Source organism: Rhinopithecus roxellana, chromosome 15 (assembly GCF_007565055.1).
Source record: "Rhinopithecus roxellana isolate Shanxi Qingling chromosome 15, ASM756505v1, whole genome shotgun sequence".
Lineage (NCBI taxonomy): Eukaryota > Metazoa > Chordata > Mammalia > Primates > Cercopithecidae > Rhinopithecus > Rhinopithecus roxellana.
Genome location: NC_044563.1, coordinates 74,278,038 through 74,297,480, shown reverse-complemented (window position 1 = coordinate 74,297,480; position 19,443 = coordinate 74,278,038). Strand labels below are relative to the sequence as shown.

The following is a 19,443-nucleotide window of genomic DNA, read 5'->3' as shown; positions in this document are numbered from 1 at the left end:
TCCACCTCCTCCCATCCCCACCATAGCCCACCCCCTTGACCCATGCTTTTCCAGTTTCCTAACAACAACAAAAACACCTTTTATTATTTCTACCTTTCTAGCACTTCTTCTCTCCAGGTGCTGGGTCCACAACCCAGTTCTGTGGCCAACATTGTCAACATCCAGGGTGTCAGGGAAGACCAGCCTGCAGGCATGATGAGCCTAAATATGTGTGGGGTCTGTGCTACGGGGTTGGGGAACAGGCAGGTGCTGAGAACCCTGGGACAGTAGGCTGAACTGGGAGGAAAGGGGGCTGGACAGGGCAGTCCAAAGACAAGAGACTGTATTTACCCTTTCCACTTCCTCCACCACACCGCAGTTTCAGTTCCCAGGGGATCTATAGGGAGCATTGGTGCTGCTGAGTGAAAGAGTTTGAGAGTCCCAAGAAGAGAGTCCAGCATAAAAAGAGGCCATTCAAGCTCTAGAACAGCAGGAACAAAGGAGGCAGGCAGCCCACCTCAGGAATTTCAAGTCCCCCAGGGCCACAGGTCTTCCAGACACAGCCTGCATTCCATGCCCACTGTCCTGTGGGGAGCAGGCTAGTGAATAGTGCAGGTGCAGAGGAAGGGTCCATAACCCAGGCCCTCCCACCAGGTTTGACAGACAGCATTGTCTAGCTAGGATCCCTGAAGCAGAGCCCAGTCAGAACCCCTTTGACAGACCTGGACTGGGAGGGGGTCGATGAGAAAGAGCAGCAAGGGAATGGAGTGGGTGATAGGTGTGCTTTGGGGAGAGTGGTGAGGCCACTGCTTTCAGACATGGTCCAAATGAGAGTCACACCAGGCAAACTTCTATCATAAACATCTATTTCATTTGAGCCAGAAGTCTAGGCTTCAGCTTGGGAGTCCAGAGGGAGGGGCTGGAGATGGGGAGAGCACACAGTATGCTCCCCAGAGGGTATAAGGAGCTCCCACAGTTTGGAGGGTTCAGTCCCTTATTTAGGTGTAGAGCTATGTCAGGAAACATGGGCTCTGCCCTCTCCTATCACAGTCCCCACCTTTCATATCCACCAGCATCAGAGCCAGCAGGGATATTCACACACCATCACATGTTCTCCCCATGACATTCTCCTCTTTCTCCCTTCTATTCCCCTGATAGCTGCCATGGCAGCCCTGGGGAGACAAGTGCTCCTCTCTGTGGACCAGCTGTAGCAGTGGCCACCAGGCAGCCAGAAGTGACCAGAGCCAAACTCCAGGACGTAGTGGCACAGGCTTCCAGCATCACGGCAAACAGGCTTGCAGATAATCACCCACACGCATGGTGCCTCTCCCTCCCTACTCCCTCACCCTTGAATGGAGCAACTCATGAGCATTCCCAAATGAGCACTGGAAGGCTGGGTTTGCAAAGCCTGGTGAGTGTAATGCATCCAGATGGGGGAGCCGCAGGAGGCTGGATATGCGGGAGACAGCAGCCCCTTTGGTGGCCTCCCTGTCCTGCACAGGACCTTCCGCCCTCCACCCAACAGGCCACTTTCAAGGACTGAACCATGCTAGAGGCTCAGAGCCAGGGCTCCCCAGACAAGGAGCTGGGAATGGCCCTGGGCAGGTAGACCCTCAGGGCTCCCCCAGGTGGCTGTGACCTTGGTCATGAAGGCTGTGAGTGATGTCTTCCCACAGGTCATCCAGACGGCCCTGCAGCTTGCTCAGAACCTTGCCACTGTCCGTTTGTTGAAACTCTGGGGTGAAGGCGCTGTGGCCTGGGGGAGGTGGCGCCAGCTGCTGCTGGACTTCCTCAGTCTCCTGGTCGATGGCGCGAGTGAAGGCAGCGATCTGCAGGTAGGTGTCCTGGCGGAAAGCCTGGAGTCGCTGGCGCACCTCCTCGGAGAGCATCTGGGGGTCCGGGCCGGCCCCCTCCTCAGTCCCAGTGCCTGCAAAGGCCCTACTGAGCTCATCGCGCAGCTGGTCCAGGTTCTGCTGGATGCGTGTGTGCAGGGCCTTGGCCTTGAGCGTGAGCTTCCGGGAGAGCACCTGCACGCAGCGACTGAGGCGCGCGGGGCTGGCTGGGGCGTGCGAAGCCACCCTGCGGTGCAGCTCCTGCACGTGGCGCCCGATGCCGCTTACCAGGCTCTCGGCGTAGGGGTGGAAGAACTCTCTGAAGCGGCCAGTGTGGTTCACCACACGGCTCTGTAGTTCCTGCAGCAAAGCCCGCGCCTCGTCCACGCCCCCCAGCAGCTGGGCCTTGGTGTCTTCTCCCACCACGCGCAACTGCTCCTGCAGCTCCTGCACGCGCAGCGCCACCTGCTCCATCAGATCCATCGTGTAGGGCTTCAGTTGCTGCCGCAAACCTTCCAAATTCCAGCCCACCAGCTCGTGCGCTTCTGCCATGTAGGGCTGGAGGCGCGCCTTCACCTCCTCCAACTCCTCCTGCAGCTGCTGCCGCATGCCCACCGGGTCCTGTGGGAGCCGAGGAGCCTCGCTCCCACTCAGAGGCCTGAGCTTTTCCAGGAACTTGTTCATATTGTTGAGGTCTTGCTCAAGGCTGTCTTTCAGGCTCCTGGGGAAGGGGACAGATATCCAGGTCATCAGACTGTTAGCCCCCATCATCTCCTTTATCCCCAAGTCATCGGTCACTGATCCTCTGGGGGAACCAAGGACGCAGGGCGTTGGCCCCAGAGTCAAGGACTCTTGTCCTAACCCTAGCCAGTCACAACTCCTCACGCACGAAGCACAAACACATCGCACATGCAAATCCAGACCTACAACACTCTCCAAATAAACATAGATGCGCCACATCATCCTTTGATTCTGGGGACTGCAGCAGGCGTCTTCCCGGTTGATCCCAAGTCCCGCGCCTCAGTGGGCAATGGGGCAACAGCTATGGAGTTGTCAAGGTGGGGGCTGCAGGCAGAGGGCGCTGAAGAGCCCAGGATGGCTGGGATCAGCGGGCAGAGCTAGCACCGCTCCTTTCCTCTGTCCCAGCAGCGGCCACAGAGGTTGAGGCAGCAGAGGCAGGGCATCATGGCATGGCCCAGCTGTCTCCTCCCTTCGCCTACTCCCCTTCCCCTGGGCACTCACGCGGGCTCGCGGGCCATCTTCTGCTGATGGATCTGCTCCACCCTGCGTTTGTCCCCGCTTGTCTGACTGAAGTAGTCCCAGAAGCCTTTCCGTGCCTGGGTGGCCGAAAACGCTGCGGAGAGGGACTAGGTAATCAGAGCCTGGCCTCTCCTCCCCAGGGTGGACAGGGCCCTCAGGCCAGCCTCCACCCACACCCCCACGTTGAAGTCAGGGTCGGAGACCCACCTGAAAGAAGAGCCAGAGCCCAGGTGAGCAGGGCAGCCATGCTTGCCATTATCTGCTCTGAGAAGACAGGTGGAGGAAGGCCTGGTTAGGGGAAGAAGCAGAGGAAGGGACATGGTGCAGGTGACTTGCCCAGGGGACCTCTCCAGGGGCAACTGCCCGAAATCCTGTTAACCCTTCTTTAGGCTGGGGAGTACAGAGCTGTTGGGGCTCAAGAGGACTGACCTAGGTGAGTCAAGGAGGCTGGGGTGTCTTCCTCAGACAGGGGGAGAGGGCGTGCCCTTGCCACCTCAGTCACACAGCAGGGAGCGTGGTGCTCTAACCCCTTTGCAAAGGTCCCAGACCCCAGGAGCAGCTCCCTAGGCCACTTCTACCAACTTCCCCTGCCCACCTGTCTCCCTCCGTCCCATTTCATGGTGGGAAAAACTGAGCCATAACGAGGGCAAAGATGCAACTCTGCCAAAGTGTTCCAAGAGGACGTCTTAGGGGCCACCCCAGGGTCTCCCCTGAGGCCACCTGCAATACCCTCCCTTAGGACTGCGACCCCCATCCCTCTGCCCCAGCTGCTCACCTGCTCACGTCTGGGCACAGAGAGCAGACATTCTGCTTTATACTCCAGAGCCCTGAGCCTCTGGCACCAATTGCTCTGAGTAAATACCACGTGGAAGTTCAAAAGAAGTTGACCTCAGCTGCCTCCCAGCACTCACCTCCTGCCCTTTCCCTGGCACCCAGAGGGTTAATGAGTGCCCTGGTATCAGGGGCTACCCCAGTAGAGAAGTGCTTCCCAGAAGCTTTACTGGGAATGGGTCTGAACTTGTCACCCAGTTTCCCCCAAACCCCATGACCTTTAACCTTCCCACTGACCTGCTGGCTGGCCCACCAAGAGAAGAACCTGTATGTCTGCCAAGGGCCCCTCTCTTACACAACTACCCAGAGGCACTGTGTCCCAGCTGGCAAGACAGACAGTGTCCAGCTGCCGGCCAGAACCTGAGCAGCCCCTGACAGCTCCACTACAGGCTCCTCAGGCATCCTGGGGAGAGCCGGCATTCACAGGGTTAAAGACCCAACCACGTCCCTCTTTGTGAAATAATCCTGGAACAACCAAGGGAAGCCAGGCAGGGTGAGATGGCAAGAGACATCTGGGCGAGGGACTCTGAGCCCCAGGAACTGGAGTGAAAGTAGGATTTGCCCCATGGGGAAAGGCTGAACTCCACTATCAGGGCCTCTGAGGAGAGCAAGCCCAAATGCTCAGATCTTCGCTGATGACACACCCACTCCATCTACTGTACTCATACACGCACGTTCACAAGCTCCCGATTCTTGGTCCTAAATGCATCTTGAATCAATCTCCTCTCCTCCATTTCCACTACAATCATTGCACCAGTTGTCTGTCACTTTGATTACATTCATAGCCTCCAACAGGTCTTTCTGCCACACTCCTGCCCATTTAATTCATCCTCCACTGTGGCTCATCCTGACTCATTTCCAGTCTCATCCGCTGCCACATAAAACCACAGCATTCCCTGAGACTTAATACAGACTCTTCCCTCGGCTTGAAATAGCCTATCCCCTGGTGAATGTATATTCATTTTTTAGAGTTAGTTTGTATTAGTTAGAATTAGACTTGGCTGCAAGGGACATATTGTGTGTATATACACACACACAAGATACTGCTCTTACCACTCGTACTGACATCCCATTGGCCACAAGTTAGTCACATGGCTACACTTAGCTGATATGTGTGTGTGTGTGTGTGGGGGTGTGTATATATATATATATATGCAAGAGAATAGCTTAAACAAAATGGAGTCTTATTTCTTTCTCATGTGAATGTAGGCCAGCCAGGGCTGCTTCTATCTTGTTGCACTATTATCGTCAACAAGACGCTCATGTCCAAGTTCCAGCTGCTTCACCTCCAGCCACCAAGTTCACCTCCCAGGGAACAGGAAGGAGGAAAAGGAGAAGGACATACTCCCTCCTTTTAAAGACACATCCCAGATGCTGCTATTACCCCTTGTACTGACATCCTATTGGCCACAACTTAGTCACATGGCTACACTTAGCTGAAAAGGAGGCTGGGAAATAGTTTTTATTTTGGATGGCTGTATGCCCAGCTGAAAAAGGACTCTTAGGAAGAAGAGAAGAAAGGATGTGAGGGGACAGTAGTAGCCCCTGCTGCACAGCTCCAGTGTCACTCTGAACGCCCTCTTCTACCTTCACGTTTTTCTGCTCTGGAGATAAACTGATTCCACACCATTCACACAACACTGTATATTCCTGAATTATAGCACTTACTGTCTCACCGCACAATAATTTGTTGATGAATCTGAGAGCTCTTTGAGTGCAGGGGCTTTTCTAATTCATCTCTATATCCACTAGTATGTTTTGCACAGTGCCTAATATATACAAAATTGAGTGAATTCAATCATTCATTTAATTTAGGAACTGAGGTTTGAAGAGATCAAGTGGCCTGTCCATCATCACACAGTAAGAGCTGCAACCAGGATCAGAACCCAGGTGCTTGGCTCTGGTGGTTCATGAGAGCAGACTATGACCAAGTCATGAAGAGCCTTGTGCAAGCAGTCACTGTAGGGTACATGATGGAGAGGTCACTCAGGAGGGTGGCCAGACAGAAGGCAGAGGAACTATTTAGGGATATTTTGGTAATTTGAGTGAGAAATGAAGACCTGAAGTATGGCATGGCAGTGACGGTTGATAGGTAAGTATATATTAAGGGCTACTAAGGCAGCAGAGTTGATAGCACTTGGTGACTGATTGGATGAGGAAGGTGAAGGAGAGGAAAAAATCCCAATGATTCCCAGATTTCTGAGCAACTAGGGGGATGATTTTTTCTTTCACCAACAGCAGGAGCCTCCTAAGGAAAAGCAGGTTGGGACAGGAAGTGAGAGCTCAGATTAACAGGAGTCCTAACTTGAACCTAAGCTGGGTTTCAGACAGGCATAGGGCAAGCCCAGTTGAGGTCTATTTGCATAATGGCTAAGAAGCCTCCTAAGAGAAAATTCATTTGAAAGGAAAAAAGCAACAGGAACTACCATCCAATCACAAAACTACAGTCAACAAAGGAGAAGAGAGACTCAGAGTATTTGGGAAGGGTACATTTCCAGGGGATGAAAAAATATGGGAGTGGAGAGCCACTGAAAGTGACTTCAGGTGATCACTTATACCCACAGGCTTGTGTTACCTTGTGCCCAAAGGCTGTCCACTGGAGATGTGCTGGCAGTTGGATACAGATATCTCAAGCCCAGGAGAGAAGTCTCGGCCGGAGACGGAGTTTTGGGAGTCATTGGCAGATAGGGGCAGTGGAAGACTTGGGAGTAGATGAAATCTCTAGGGAAAGTGCATGCCAGGAGAAAAGAAACACACTGAGGTCAGAAAACGTCAGTGTGGGCCAGATGCAGTGGCTCACTGCTGCAATCCCAACACTTTGGGACACCCAGGCAGGTGGATCACTTGAAGCCGGGAGTTTGAGACCAGCCTGGCCAACATGGTAAAACCCTGTCTCTACTAAAAATACAGAAAAAAAAAAAAAAAAATAGCCAGATGTGATGGCACACGCCTGTAATCCTAGCTACTCGGGAGGCCGAGGCTGGAGGAGTCCTTGAACCTGGGAGGGAGAGGTTGCAGTGAGATAAGATTGGGCCACTGGACTCCACCCTGGGTGACAGAGCAAGACTCTGTTTCAAAAAAAAACAACAAAAAAAGAAACCTTTGGCGGAGAAAATTAATGCTCTCCAAAGATCCATGTACTGTGCTGTACTTCCCAGACTCCTTTGCAATTAGATTGGGGTCGTATAGTTAGTTCTGGCCAATGGGCTGTGAGCAGAAGAAAATGGGTTACTTCTGTTTGAGGATAATGAAGAGTGGATGTGAGTTCTCCGTACTTTTTCCTTCCTTCACCTACAGTGGAAGCAAAGAACTCCAAGCTGGCACCATTGCAAGAGGGAGAGGGTCTATATTCTGAGTTAGTGCTTGGAGCAGCACCTCCCACCTAAAAGAGGGGCAAAGAAGTAGAAGTATAATCAAAATAAAGAAGAATCACAGAAAGAAAATATATTAGTTAAATTATATATGGCTGCTCTGAGAGACCCAAAATAACAGTGGCTTACAGAAGTTAAAAATGTATATTTTCTCCCGTACAAAACTTCACGCTGGTATGGAAGCACTGCTCCACAAAGCTGTCCAGGGTCCTAAGTTCCTTCTGTCTGGAGGCTCTAATATCCCTATGTGTTTCCCTTGTCCACATGATCTAAGATAGCTTATCACCATGTCCACATCCAGCCACTGGAAAGGGGGCAGGGTGGAGGAGAGGAGAGTGCAGAGTGTACCCTCCTTTCTTTCTTTTTTTTTTTGAGACGGAGTTTCACTCTTGTTGCCCAGGCTGGAGTGCAATGACACAATCTTGGCCCATTGAAACCTCCGCCTCCCGGGTTCAAGCGATTCTCCCACCTCAGCCTCCCGAGTAGCTGGGATTACAGGCATGCACCACTACGCCCAGCTAATTTTGTATTTTTAGTAGAGCGGGGTTTCTCCATGTTGGTCAAGCTGGTCCTGAACTCCCGGCCTCAGGTGATCCGCCCACCTCAGCCTCCCCAAGTGCTGGGATTACAGGCGTGAGCCACGGCGCCTGGCCACTCTTTCTTTTAAAGACAAAACCTAACTTCTTCTCCCATCCCACTGGTCAGAACTACTTGTAAGGAAGGTTAGGAAATGTCATCTTTGTTTTGAATGGGCCTGAGCTCAATGATCAGTTAAGAATCAGGGATTCTACCCTCATCCTTTGCTGGTGGGATTGTACAATGGTGCCGTTTCTTTGGAAAACAGTCTGGCAGTTCGTTAATGGTTAAACATGGAGGAGCTCTCCTATGACTCAGCAATTCTACTCCTAGGTATAAAACCAAGACACATGAAAATACACATCTGCACGAAAACTTGTGCATTAATGTTCATGGCAACATTATTCATAATAGTCAAGAAAACGGAAACAACCCAAATGTCCATCAACTGATGAATGGATAAACAAAATATGAACTATCCATATAATGGAATATTATTTGGCAATAAAAGGGGTTGAAGTACTGATACCTGCTACAACACAGACGAACCTGCAAAACATTATGCTAGGGGAAAAAAGTCAGTCACAAAAGACCACATGTTGTAAAATCTCATTTGTATGAAATGTCCAGAAAAGACAAATCGGTAGAGATGGAAAGTAGACTAGTGGTTGCCTAGGGCTATTGGGAGGAGGGGAGGTTGGTTGGGAAGAAATAGTGAATAACTGCTAATGGGTGTGGGGTTTCTTTGTGGGATGATGAAAACAGTTCTAAACTTAGATTGTGGTGATAGTTGTACAAATCTGTGAATATACTAAAAACCATTCAATTGTAGTGAATGTTATGGTACGTGAATTACATCTCAATAAAGATGTTTCTAAAATCAGGGATTTTATAACTGAGAAAGAAGGGAAGAATAAAGTTGCAGAGGTGACTTGCAGCCTCTGCTACACCAAGGAAGAAAAGATTTCAAGAGCGAAGAATTAATGGCTTCCCACCATGGCAGACTGAGCTGAGCTGAGGCTGTGTTCTCAATGCTTTTCTATCTCTACTCTTTTTTTTTTTTTTTTTTTTTTTTTTTTGAGATAGAGTCTTGCTCTGTCACCAGGTCATGCAGTGGTGCGATCTCAGCTCACTGCAACCTCTACCTCCCGGATTCAAGCGATTCTCATCCCTCAGCCTCCCAAGTAGCTGGGATTACAGGTGAACACCACCACACCCAGCTAATTTTTGTGAGATGGAGTTTCACCATGTTGGCCAGGCTGATCTCAAACTCCTGACCTCAAGTGATCCGCCCACCTAGGCCTCCTAAAGTGCTGGGATTACAGGTGTGAACCATCCCCCTGGCCTCTATCTCTTCTCCTAAAAGAACCAGTTCTGACCACTTAACACCCATTAGAATGTTATTTAAAAATATATATATATATAAAAGCCAAAAGTAACAAGTGTGGGTGAAGATGTGGAGAAACTGGACCGCTTGTCCACTGGATGCTGCTGCTGGGAAGGTAATATTGTGGAGAACAGTACAACAGTCCCTCAATAAATTAAACCTAGAATTACCTTGTGACCCAGCAATTCCACCTCTGGGCATATACCCAAAAGAGTTAAAAGCAGGGACTGGAGCAGATATGTGTATGCTCGTGTTCACAGTGGTATTATCCACAATAACCAAGGCGTGGAAACAACCCAAATGTCCATTGACAGATGAATGAATAAACAAAATGTAGTGTATACAGACAGCAGAATATCACTTAGCTTTAAATAATGACAATCAGGGGCCAGGCGTAGCGGCTCATGCCTGTAATCCCAGCACTTTGGGAGGCCGAGGCAGGCAGATCGGTTGAGGCCAGAAGTTCAAGACCAGCCTGGTCAACATGGTAAAACCCTGTCTCTACTAAAAATACAAAAATTAGCCAGGTGTGGTGGTGCATGCCTGTAATTCCAGCTACTTGGGAGGCTGAGGCACAAGAATTGCTTGAACCCAGAAGGCAGACACTGCAGCGAGCTGAGATTGTGCTACTGCCCTCCAGCCTGGGCGACAGAGAGAGACTCTATCTTAAAAAGAAAAAAAAAGAAAAGAAAAGGAAATCTGACACGTGCTATAACATGGATGAACCTTGAAGACATGATTCTTTTTTTTTTGAAACAGAGTCTTGCTCTGTTGCCCAGGCTGGAGTGCAGTGGCGTGATCTTGGCTCACTGCAAGCTCTGCCTGCTGGGTTCACACCGTTCCCCTTGCCTCAGCCTCCTGAGCAACTGGGACCACAGGAGCCCGCCACCACGCCTGGCTAATTTTTTGTATGTTTTGTAGAGACGGGGTTTCATCGTGTTAGCCAGGGTGGTCTCGATCTCCTGACCTCGTGATCCACCCACCTCGGCGTCCCAAAGTGCTGGGTTTATAGACGTGAGCCACCGCGCCTGGCCTGAAGACATGATTCTAACTGAAAGAAGCCAGTCACAGAAGGACACATACTGTGATTCCACTTATATGAAGTACCCAGAGTAGTCAAATTTATAGAGACACAAAGTATAATTCTGGTTTCTAGGAGAAATGAGGAAGGAGAAGGTATTGGTTAATGGGTACAAGTTTCTGTTTGGGAAGACTGAAGATTTCTGGAGCTAGATAGTGGTACACAACAGTGTAAATGTACTTAATGCTACTGGACTGTATACTTAGCTACAATGTACAATAGCTACAATGGTAATTTTTATATTACATATATTTTGCCACAATTTAAAAAGAAATTTCTCATACTCTAATGGTTTTTTGCTGATAACCCAAACTTAAAGAGCCTGTGCTGTAAAATACAACTGCGTTAGATTGTCTTCTTGCAAATCAGCATTATCACTGCCCTTTCTAAGGTCTTTTACGAGATGCAGAGGGAACAGTTGGAACTATGAATACATTTTCTAGAATCCCTTCTCTCTATGAGCCTAGGTTAGAGTCAGCCAGTGTGAGACGGAGGAGGAGAGGCCATTATGTTTCAATGCCAGTTGCAGACAGGAGCATGGACAGGCTTGGAGTTTAAAGCGCTTCTGGATGACCTTCCTAGGAATCGCATGCATTGATCTTGCAGGCATAATAAGGTGAGCTTCCCATTTGTAGCCACTTACCAATGAGCATTTGAGAGTCACTCCTTCTGAACTGGAAACCAAGATGGTCACTCCTCCAGCCCTTCCAAGAGTTGGATAAACCTTTAATTTTTTGCTTTAAAGCCTTTCGTACTTGAAATACATGGAGTGGCTTTTGTTTTTCTGCTGAACCTAGATTGATACAATGGGTAGACGCAAGACACATTCATGCTTCCCTGTTTGGTGGCATCTTATAGCTTCAGTGTTGAACATGGTTTGGATTGGTCGGAGGTATATGTATATGTGTATGTGGTACGTGCTTTGTGTATGAAACCATATGAAATAATTATAGCCAACATGACACTTCACCCTAAATACTTCGACATACCTTGTGAAAAATAAGGACTCTTTTACAAAAAAAAAAAAAAATTATCATACCTTTGAAAATTAACATAATTCCTTAATGTCATCTAACATATGCTACATATTCCAATTTTCCCCAAAATGCTTTTATAGTTGTTTTTCTGTCTCTTTAAATTCAAGCTCTAACACATCTCATCTGGTTGTTATCCCTCTTTAGTTCTTAAATTTAGAACAGTTTTCCCAACCCTACCATTCGTTTTCATGACATTGATTTTTTTTTTTTTTGGAAGAGTGCAAGGAGGATATCTTGTAAAATGTCCCACATTCTGGATTTGAGTGATTATTTTCTCATGATTAGATTAAGGTTACACATTTTTGGCAAAAATACTTACTCGGTGATATCTGGCCCTTATTACTGCATCCTAGCTGGAGGCATGAACTGTTAGGTTGCACTCTATTTGGTGATGCTAAGTTTGGTCATTCAGTTAAAGTGATAACAACCAGATTTCTCCATGGTTAGTACAGTTTGGTTTTTTTAAGTTTTTTTTAATTGAGACGGAGTCTCGCTCTGTCTCCCAGGCTGGAGTGCAATGACATGATGTCCGCTCACTGCAAGCTCCGCCTCCTGGGTTCATGCCATTCTCCTGCCTCAGCCTCCTGAGTAGCTGGGACTACAGGCGCCCACCACCTTGCCTGGCTAATTTTTTTGTATTTTTAGTAGAGACGGGGTTTCACTGTGTTAGCCAGGATGGTCTTGATCTCCTGACCTCGTGATCCGCCTGTCTCAGCCTCCCAAAGTGCTGGGATTACAGGTGTGAGCCACTGCGCCTGGCCTGGTTTTTCAAGTTATTGATAAGTAATTTGTAGAGCAGTACTTTGAAGCCGTGTGAGCATCCCATTCTGCAACAATTTTTCACCCAATGGTTTTAGCATTCATTGATGATCTTTGCCTGAGTCAAATATTATCCCGAGAGTTGCCAGATAGTGATTTTTAAAAAATTCTTGGCCAGGTGCAGTAGCTCATGCCTGTAATCCCAGCTCTTTGGAAGGCTGAGGTGGGAGGATCACTTGAGCCCAGGAATTTGAGACCAGCCTGGGCAACATGGCAAAACCCTGTCTCTACAAACAAACAAACAAAAACAAAAACAAAAAAAGGAAAACTAAAATAAATTACAAAAATTAGCCTAGCATGGTGGCACATGCTTGTAGTCCCAGCCACTCAGGAGGCTGAGGTGGAAGGACCACCAGAACCTGGGAGGTTGAGGCTGCAGTGAGCCGTGATCACGCCACTGCACTCCAGCCTGGGCAACAGAGTTACCCAAAACAAAATGAAAGCTTAAAGAATTCCATCCTATTTATTATCTCATTTCTTCTGTGAGTAAGAGCTTTTAGGGAACTTGTTCTTAAATCCAAAGACTTTGAACAGATTCCTTCCACGTGAACTTGTTTGTGCTGCTCTTTCCTTGACTGTCGTTTCGTACACAGTGTTTGCGGACAGCTGCATTTTCAAGAGAGTTGCCCCTCTACTTTGTTTTGTGTTTTTGTTTTTTACTGTCCAAGAATTGCTGACTCAATCTGGATGTGGAATAAGGAGGATTTTAAAATGTAGACTGGTAAAGGTTAGCGGGTACCTTACTCCTTCCTGCTCAGCAGCAGCAGCTTTGCCTTAAACACCTGGATTAAGCAAGTATATGAGTCTCAAACAGACACTTGATATGCACCAAGTGAGATCTTCTAGAGTCTTTCTCTTGTGACATGTTCTTTAAAACAACATTAGTGATTTCTCCTTCTGAACAGTAAGTCTTTTTTTTTTTAAGGCAGAGTCTCACTTTGTCACCCAGGCTGGAGTGCGGTGGCACGATCTCAGCTCACTGTAACCTCCACCCACTGGGTTCAAGTGATTCTCCTGCCTCAGCTTCCTGAGTAGCTGAGATTACAGGTGTATGCCGCCATGCCTGGCTAATTTTTATATTTTTAGTAGAGATGGGGTTTTTTCCATGTTGGCCAGGCTGGTCTCAAACTCCTGACCTGAGGTGATCCACCCACCTCAGTCTCCCAAAGTACTGGGATTACAGGCATGAGCCACCACACCCAGGCCAAGTAAATCTTGTTACAAATTGTTCTCCTTCAGTCTTGTCTTCTAAGAACTCAGATGCAAACTGTGAGGTAGCAGTCTTTACTTGGTGTTCCTGAACTCCATCTCAGAACACACCAAAGACATCTATATGATTGTGGACCCACTTACATTGTTTCTACTGCTATCACTAGGCCTTAATGGAGGTGTGGGTTTTTTTTAAATCAATATACATCTCAAATACATTTCAGAAAGAAAGGTGTTTATGCTTAACGCAGTGTTAAAACTATCCCAGCAAGAAAGTAGTCACCTGTGTAAGCATTTTTTTTTGTTCGTTTCTTTGTTTGTTTGTTTATTTGCTTTTGAGACAGGGTCTGGCTTTGTCACCCAGGCTGGAGTGCAGTGGCATGATCACAGTTCACTGCAGCCTCAACCTCCCAGGCTCAAGCAATCCTCCAGCCCCTACCTCCCAAGAATCTGCAGTTTCTGGGACTACAGGAGTGGTCCCACAACACCCAGCTGATTTTTTTTTTTTTTTTTTTTTGGTAAAGAAAGGATCTCTATGTTGCCCAGCCTGGTCTTGGACTCCTGGGCTCAAGCAATCCTCCTGCCTCAGCCTCCCAAAGCACTGGGATTACAGGCATGAACCACCATGCCTGGCCTTTTGTTTGTTTTGAAAGAAGTTCTATTTGTCAAAAAGAAAAAGAATTAAATAGAACATCTAGAAGTTAAAAAAGTATAGTCATTATAATATAAAACACATTTAGCTACAGTTGGAGAGAGAATTAGTAAACTAGAAGGTAGGTCTGAGAAAATCACACAGAAAGAATCAGAGAAATAAACAGGAGGATATTGGCCATGCACTGTGGCTCATGCCTGTAATCCCAGCACTTTGGGAGGCCTAGGCGGGTGGATCACCTGAAGTCAGGAGTTTCAGACCAGCCTGGCCAACATGGTGAAACCCCATCTCTACTAAAAATACAAAAATTAGCAGGGTGTCGTGGTGCATGCCTGTCATCCCAGCTACTTGAGAGACTGAGGCAGGAGAATCACTTGAACCTGGGAGGCGGAGGTTGCAGTGAGCCAAGATCATGCAATTGCACTCCAGCCTGGGCCACAGAGCAAAACTCTGTCTCAAAAAAATTGAATATAAAAAGGAGGGTATGAATAGATGGTAAGAGACGTGGAGGACAGAATGGGAGGTCCAATATATGCCTGTAGGATTTCCGCGAAGGGAACACAGGGACTGTGGAAGAGACGATATTCAAAAGATGATGGCTGAGAAATTTCAAAAATTGAAGAAAGAGTGACCTGAATCCTCAGGTGCAGGAAGCATCCTGAGTCTTGGTAGGAAAAATTAACACACAGCCAAATGAGGACACATCACAGTGAATCTGCAGAACACTGAAGGCAATGGATATCTTAAAATCAACCAAAGAGAAAGACTAATAATCTACACACGAATCATGATTAAACTGGCAACTGATTTATCATCAATGTACCTTCCAAAGACTGAATGGAAATTAATGGTCAATCAAGACTTACACTCAGGTGAACTATTATTTGAGGGGAAGAAGTTAATTTCAGAGAAAGAGAGTTTACCACTCACAGATCCTCACTGAAAAGAACTACTAAAAATCTGAAAAGGAAACAGAGCCCAGAAAAAAGGAATGGGATAGAAGGAGACATGGGGAGCAATGAAATTAGCAAATGTTTAGGTAAATCCAGAAAACATTAGTGAAAATACACACACACACTTATGAGATTAGTTTTCACTAAAAGTTGGTCAAATAGTGGCAATTTCATATAGTTCTACCTAACAAAAATGTATTTATACATAGTTTAATTTGTAGGGTTTTTGTTTTTTGTTTTGTTTTGTTTCAACACAGGGTCTCACTGTCGCCCAGGATGGAGTGGAGTGGTACAATCACCACAACCTCCACCACCCTGGGCTCAGGTGATCCTCCCACCTCAGCCTCCCGAGTAGCTAGGACCACAGGCATACACCACAATGCCCAGCTAATTTTTGTATTTTTTTGTAGAGACGGGATCTCGCTATGTTTCCCAGGCTGGTCCTGAACTCCTGGGCTCAAGCAATCGCCCACCTTGGCCTCCAAAGTGCTGGGATTACAGGCGTGAGCCACCCCACACCTGGCCAAGTTTATCTCATTTCCTACTGTATTCCCAGCGCCTTGACCAGTGCTTATCACCTGGTAGGGAGGGCTCAAAAACATCTATTGATGAAAGGACTACTTTGGAGGAGGTATTAAAAGTAATGAGGAACTAAAATATCAGATGGAAGCAACCTGGAAATGGGAAAGGAGAGATCAAAGGTAAAGCATTCAGCACCCTTTGCATTATTCAGGAGAAAGATAGGGATATTGATTATCTTTAGACTTTGTTAGATCAGACAAGAATATTAAAATTTTAAGGATAACCCATAAAACGAATAGAAAGAATGGATAACTTTTAAACTAGTAGATGGGGAAAAGACACTAAAGAGCATCCGATTGACTTCTAGTAAAGGACGGTGGATTGATTGCATGCATTATCCTCTGCTGTTCTCTGAAATCTCAATAACATGGCATTGAAGTGCACTTTTTACAAAATGCATAAACCCACAGGGAAAATAGAAAAGGAGACAAAAATAACAACATTTTGGAAGCTGGAAAGTTTCCAGATGGTCAAACAGTGGTGACGGGCACACCTGAGATGAATTTTGAATCAGCAGTGGAGAAAGCCAAGAAGGCCCCTGATTTTCACTACTACACTCTCCAAATGCTCTGACATTAGCATCAGCATTCTTCTGGAAGAGTGGGTGGCAATGGGACTAGAAACATGGCAGTTGGTTGAGAGTCTGTTTGAGAAGCAGCTGCTCTCTTCAACTCTACTTGACTGGGTACCCCCAAGGCAGCAGAAAGCCAGATGCTTATTCTCTCTGAAAAGGGTAAAAGAGTGGGACTCTGGCTTGGAGAAAACTAGGTATTGTTGGGGGTGAGAGTTTTTGTGCTAAGAAAAATTAAGGAAAACTTTATACATTAAATTTTGAGGCTGGGCGCAGTGGCTCACGCCTGTAATCCCAACACTTTGAGAAGTCAAGGCAGGAGGATTGCTTGAGCCCAGGAGTTCGAGACCAGCCTGGGCAATGTAGCAAGACCCTGTCTCTGCAAAAGATACAAAATTTAGCCAGGTATGATGGCACCTGTGGTCCTAGCTACTCAGGAGGCTGAGGCAGAAGGATTGCTTGAGCCCACGAGTTAGAGACTGCAGTGAGCCGTGATCGTGCCACTGCTCTCTAGCCTGGGTGACAGAATGAGACCCCATCTCAAAAATAAATTTTTTTTTTTTTAAGACTCCTCAATTCACCATCTTTCCCGTTATTGAAAATGGAACAACGTTGTCCCTGAGAAATTTGGCTGGCCCATGGAAATAGGCCTAAAGAAACTGACTTTTGGGGGTTCCCTGCGTTCCAGATGGTCCCTCCTAAATTGACCCATGAACTCAGGATTTCACATCAGCATGTTCTAATTTACGCAGCTTTCTTCTAATTTGCTGTGGGGTTTTGGGGTTTTGTTTTGTTTTTATTTTTGTAGTTTTTTGAGACAGGGTCTTGCCCTGTCACCCAGCTGGAGTACAGTGGCGTGATCATAGCTCACTGCAGCCTCAAACTCCTGGGCTCAAGTGATCCTCCCACCTCAGCCCCCTGAGTAGCTGGGGCTACAGGCATGCACCACCACACCTGGCTAACTTTTTAATTTTTTGTAGAGATGGGGGTCTTGATATGTTGCTCAGGCTGGTCTTGAAATCCTGGCCTCAAGTGATCCCCCTGCCTCAGCCTCCCAAAGTGCTGGGATATCAAGCATGTGCCACCTCACCTGGCCAAAAATACTTAAAGGTGAAGTGAGACGTTCACATGACATCATATCAGGAGGAACACAGTGGCTACTTGTCCCACTATTAGCAATCCTTAGTTTTTTCACCTTGTGAGGTGGTCACTAGCAGACCTCTTGGTTGGAAAGATAGGTTATTTCCCTTTGTAATGAGCAAGTAACAGAATTGGGATCCCTTGGCATCTTAAAATACCTTGGCAACCTGATGAACATGGCATACATTCAAAATCTTTGCCTGAATTAATTATTACATTGGAAGAGTTGCAGAATGAGGATGCTCTAATTCTCCTATTTCTTTTATAGATTTCAGCTGATGTTATTCTATGACGAAAAACTCCCTAATCAGTGAAGATGAACTGCACTTCTTTCTAAAGAGGCAATGTCAGCTGGGTGGGGGGCTCACGCCTGTAATCCCAGCACTTTGGGAGGCCGAGGCGAGTGGATCACCTGAGCTCAGGAGTTCGAGACCAGCCTGGCCAACATGGTAAAACCCTGTCTCTGCTTAAAATACAAAAATCAGGCTGGGCACAGTGGCTCACGCCTGTTATCCCAACACTCTGGGAGGCTGAGGCGGGTAGATTGCCTGAGGTCAAGAGTTCGAGACCAGTCTGGCCAACATAGTGAACTACAAAACACAAAAATTACAAAATACTAAAAATACAAAACATTAGCTGGGTGTGGTGGCGGATACCTGTAATTCCAGCTACTTGGGAGGCTGAGGCAGGATAAGTGCTTGAACCTGGGAGGCGGAGGTTGCAGCACGCCGAGATCCTGCCACTGCACTCCAACCTGGGTGACAGAGCAAGACGCCATCTCAAAAAAAAAAAAAAAATACAAAAATACAAAGATTAGCTGGGCATGGTGGCACATGCCTGTAATCCCAGCTACATGGGAGGCTGAGGCAGAAGAATCGCTTGAACCCGAAAGGCAGAGGTTTCAGTGAGCTAAGATGGCACCACTGCACTTCAGCCTGGGTGACAGAGTAAGACTGTCTCAAAAAAAAAAAAAAAAAGAGTTGAAAGGAGTTGTTTTTGCAGAGTGAAAAATAGAGATGGGGTTGAGATACTGCTGCTTTTTTAAACTAACTTGTAGATCTGTTTGACTCTTTTTTAAAAAAAACAATTTTTTTGGAGAGATGGAGCCTTGCTATGTTGCCCAGGCTGCTCTCAAACCCCTGGCCTCAAGTGATCCCCGTCTCGACCTCCCAAAGTGCTGGGGTTACAGACATGAGCCACCGCACCTGACTCTGTTTGACTCTTTATGTGCAGTTTGAACTTTTTAACTGAATTTTTAAAAAGGTATGAAATTAGTTTTTAGGCTGGGCACTAGTGGCTCACGCCTGTAATCCCAGTATTTTGGGAGGCTGAGGCGGGTGCATCATGAGGTCAGGAGATCGAGACCATCCTGGCTAACACGGGTGAAACTCCGTCTCTACTAAAAATACAAAAAATTAGCCGGGCATGGTAGCGGCCACCTGTAGTCCCAGCTGCTAGGGAGGCCGAGGCAGGAGAATGGTGTGAACCCGGCCATTGCAGGAGAACTGCAAGCGGAGCTTGCAGTGAGCCAAGATTGTGCCACCACATTCCAGCCTGGGCAGCAGAGCGAGACTCCATCTCGAAAAAAAGAAAAAGAAATTAGTCTTTAAAGGAACACAAAACCAACAGAGAAGCAAGCAGGAAGATACAAGAAGCAAAGAAATATCATAGTAAAATGAAAATACAAAATAATATGGCATAATAAAACAGTAATCACTATCAAATTAAATGGATTAAATGAGCCCGCAAAACATTGTCTCTGGGGCTAGTCCGCTGGGTCAAAGTCCTGCCACTTATTAGTTCTGTGACCTTTGGCAAGTTATTTAACTTCTCTGTGCTTCAATTTATTTATTTATTTATCTGTTTTTTTTTTTTTTTTTTGAGACAGAGTCTCACTCTGTCACTCAGGCTGGGTGCAGTGGTGCAATCACCAGTCACAACTCACTGCGGCCTCCACCTCCCGGGCCCACGCGATCCTCTCACCTCGTCTCCTGAGTACCTGGGAACACAGACATGTGCCACCCTGCCAAACTAATTTTTTAATGTTTTGTAGAGATTGGGTCTCACTATATTGCCCAGGCTGGTCTCAGACTCCTGAGCTCAAGCGATCCTCCCACCTTGGCCTCCCAAAGTGCTGGGATTACAGGCATGAGCCATTGCACC

General features: G+C 47.2%; 1 protein-coding gene across 1 annotated transcript; it reads right to left on the bottom strand.

Moving 5' to 3' along the window:
- Nucleotides 1-1,377: 1,377 nt before the first annotated feature.
- Nucleotides 1,378-3,380, bottom strand: APOA5 (apolipoprotein A5). Its single transcript, XM_010371706.2, has 3 exons — nt 3,279-3,380; nt 3,054-3,165; nt 1,378-2,532 (listed from the first exon to the last, which is right to left on the bottom strand). The coding sequence occupies exons 1-3, from the start codon at nt 3,325-3,327 to the stop codon at nt 1,593-1,595; spliced, it is 1,101 nt and encodes a 366-aa protein (XP_010370008.1). The 5' UTR covers nt 3,328-3,380; the 3' UTR covers nt 1,378-1,592.
- Nucleotides 3,381-19,443: the final 16,063 nt, after the last annotated feature.

Bases quoted from the DNA above. Each gene is read 5' to 3' on its own strand.
- APOA5 (XM_010371706.2), bottom strand. From the start codon at position 3,327: ATGGCAAGCATGGCTGCCCTGCTCACCTGGGCTCTGGCTCTTCTTTCA. The intron at 3,166-3,278 runs GTGGGTCTCCGA...CCCTCTCCGCAG, and splicing joins GGCTCTGGCTCTTCTTTCAG to CGTTTTCGGCCACCCAGGCA. The intron at 2,533-3,053 runs GTGAGTGCCCAG...CCCCTTCCCCAG, and splicing joins AAGATGGCCCGCGAGCCCGC to GAGCCTGAAAGACAGCCTTG.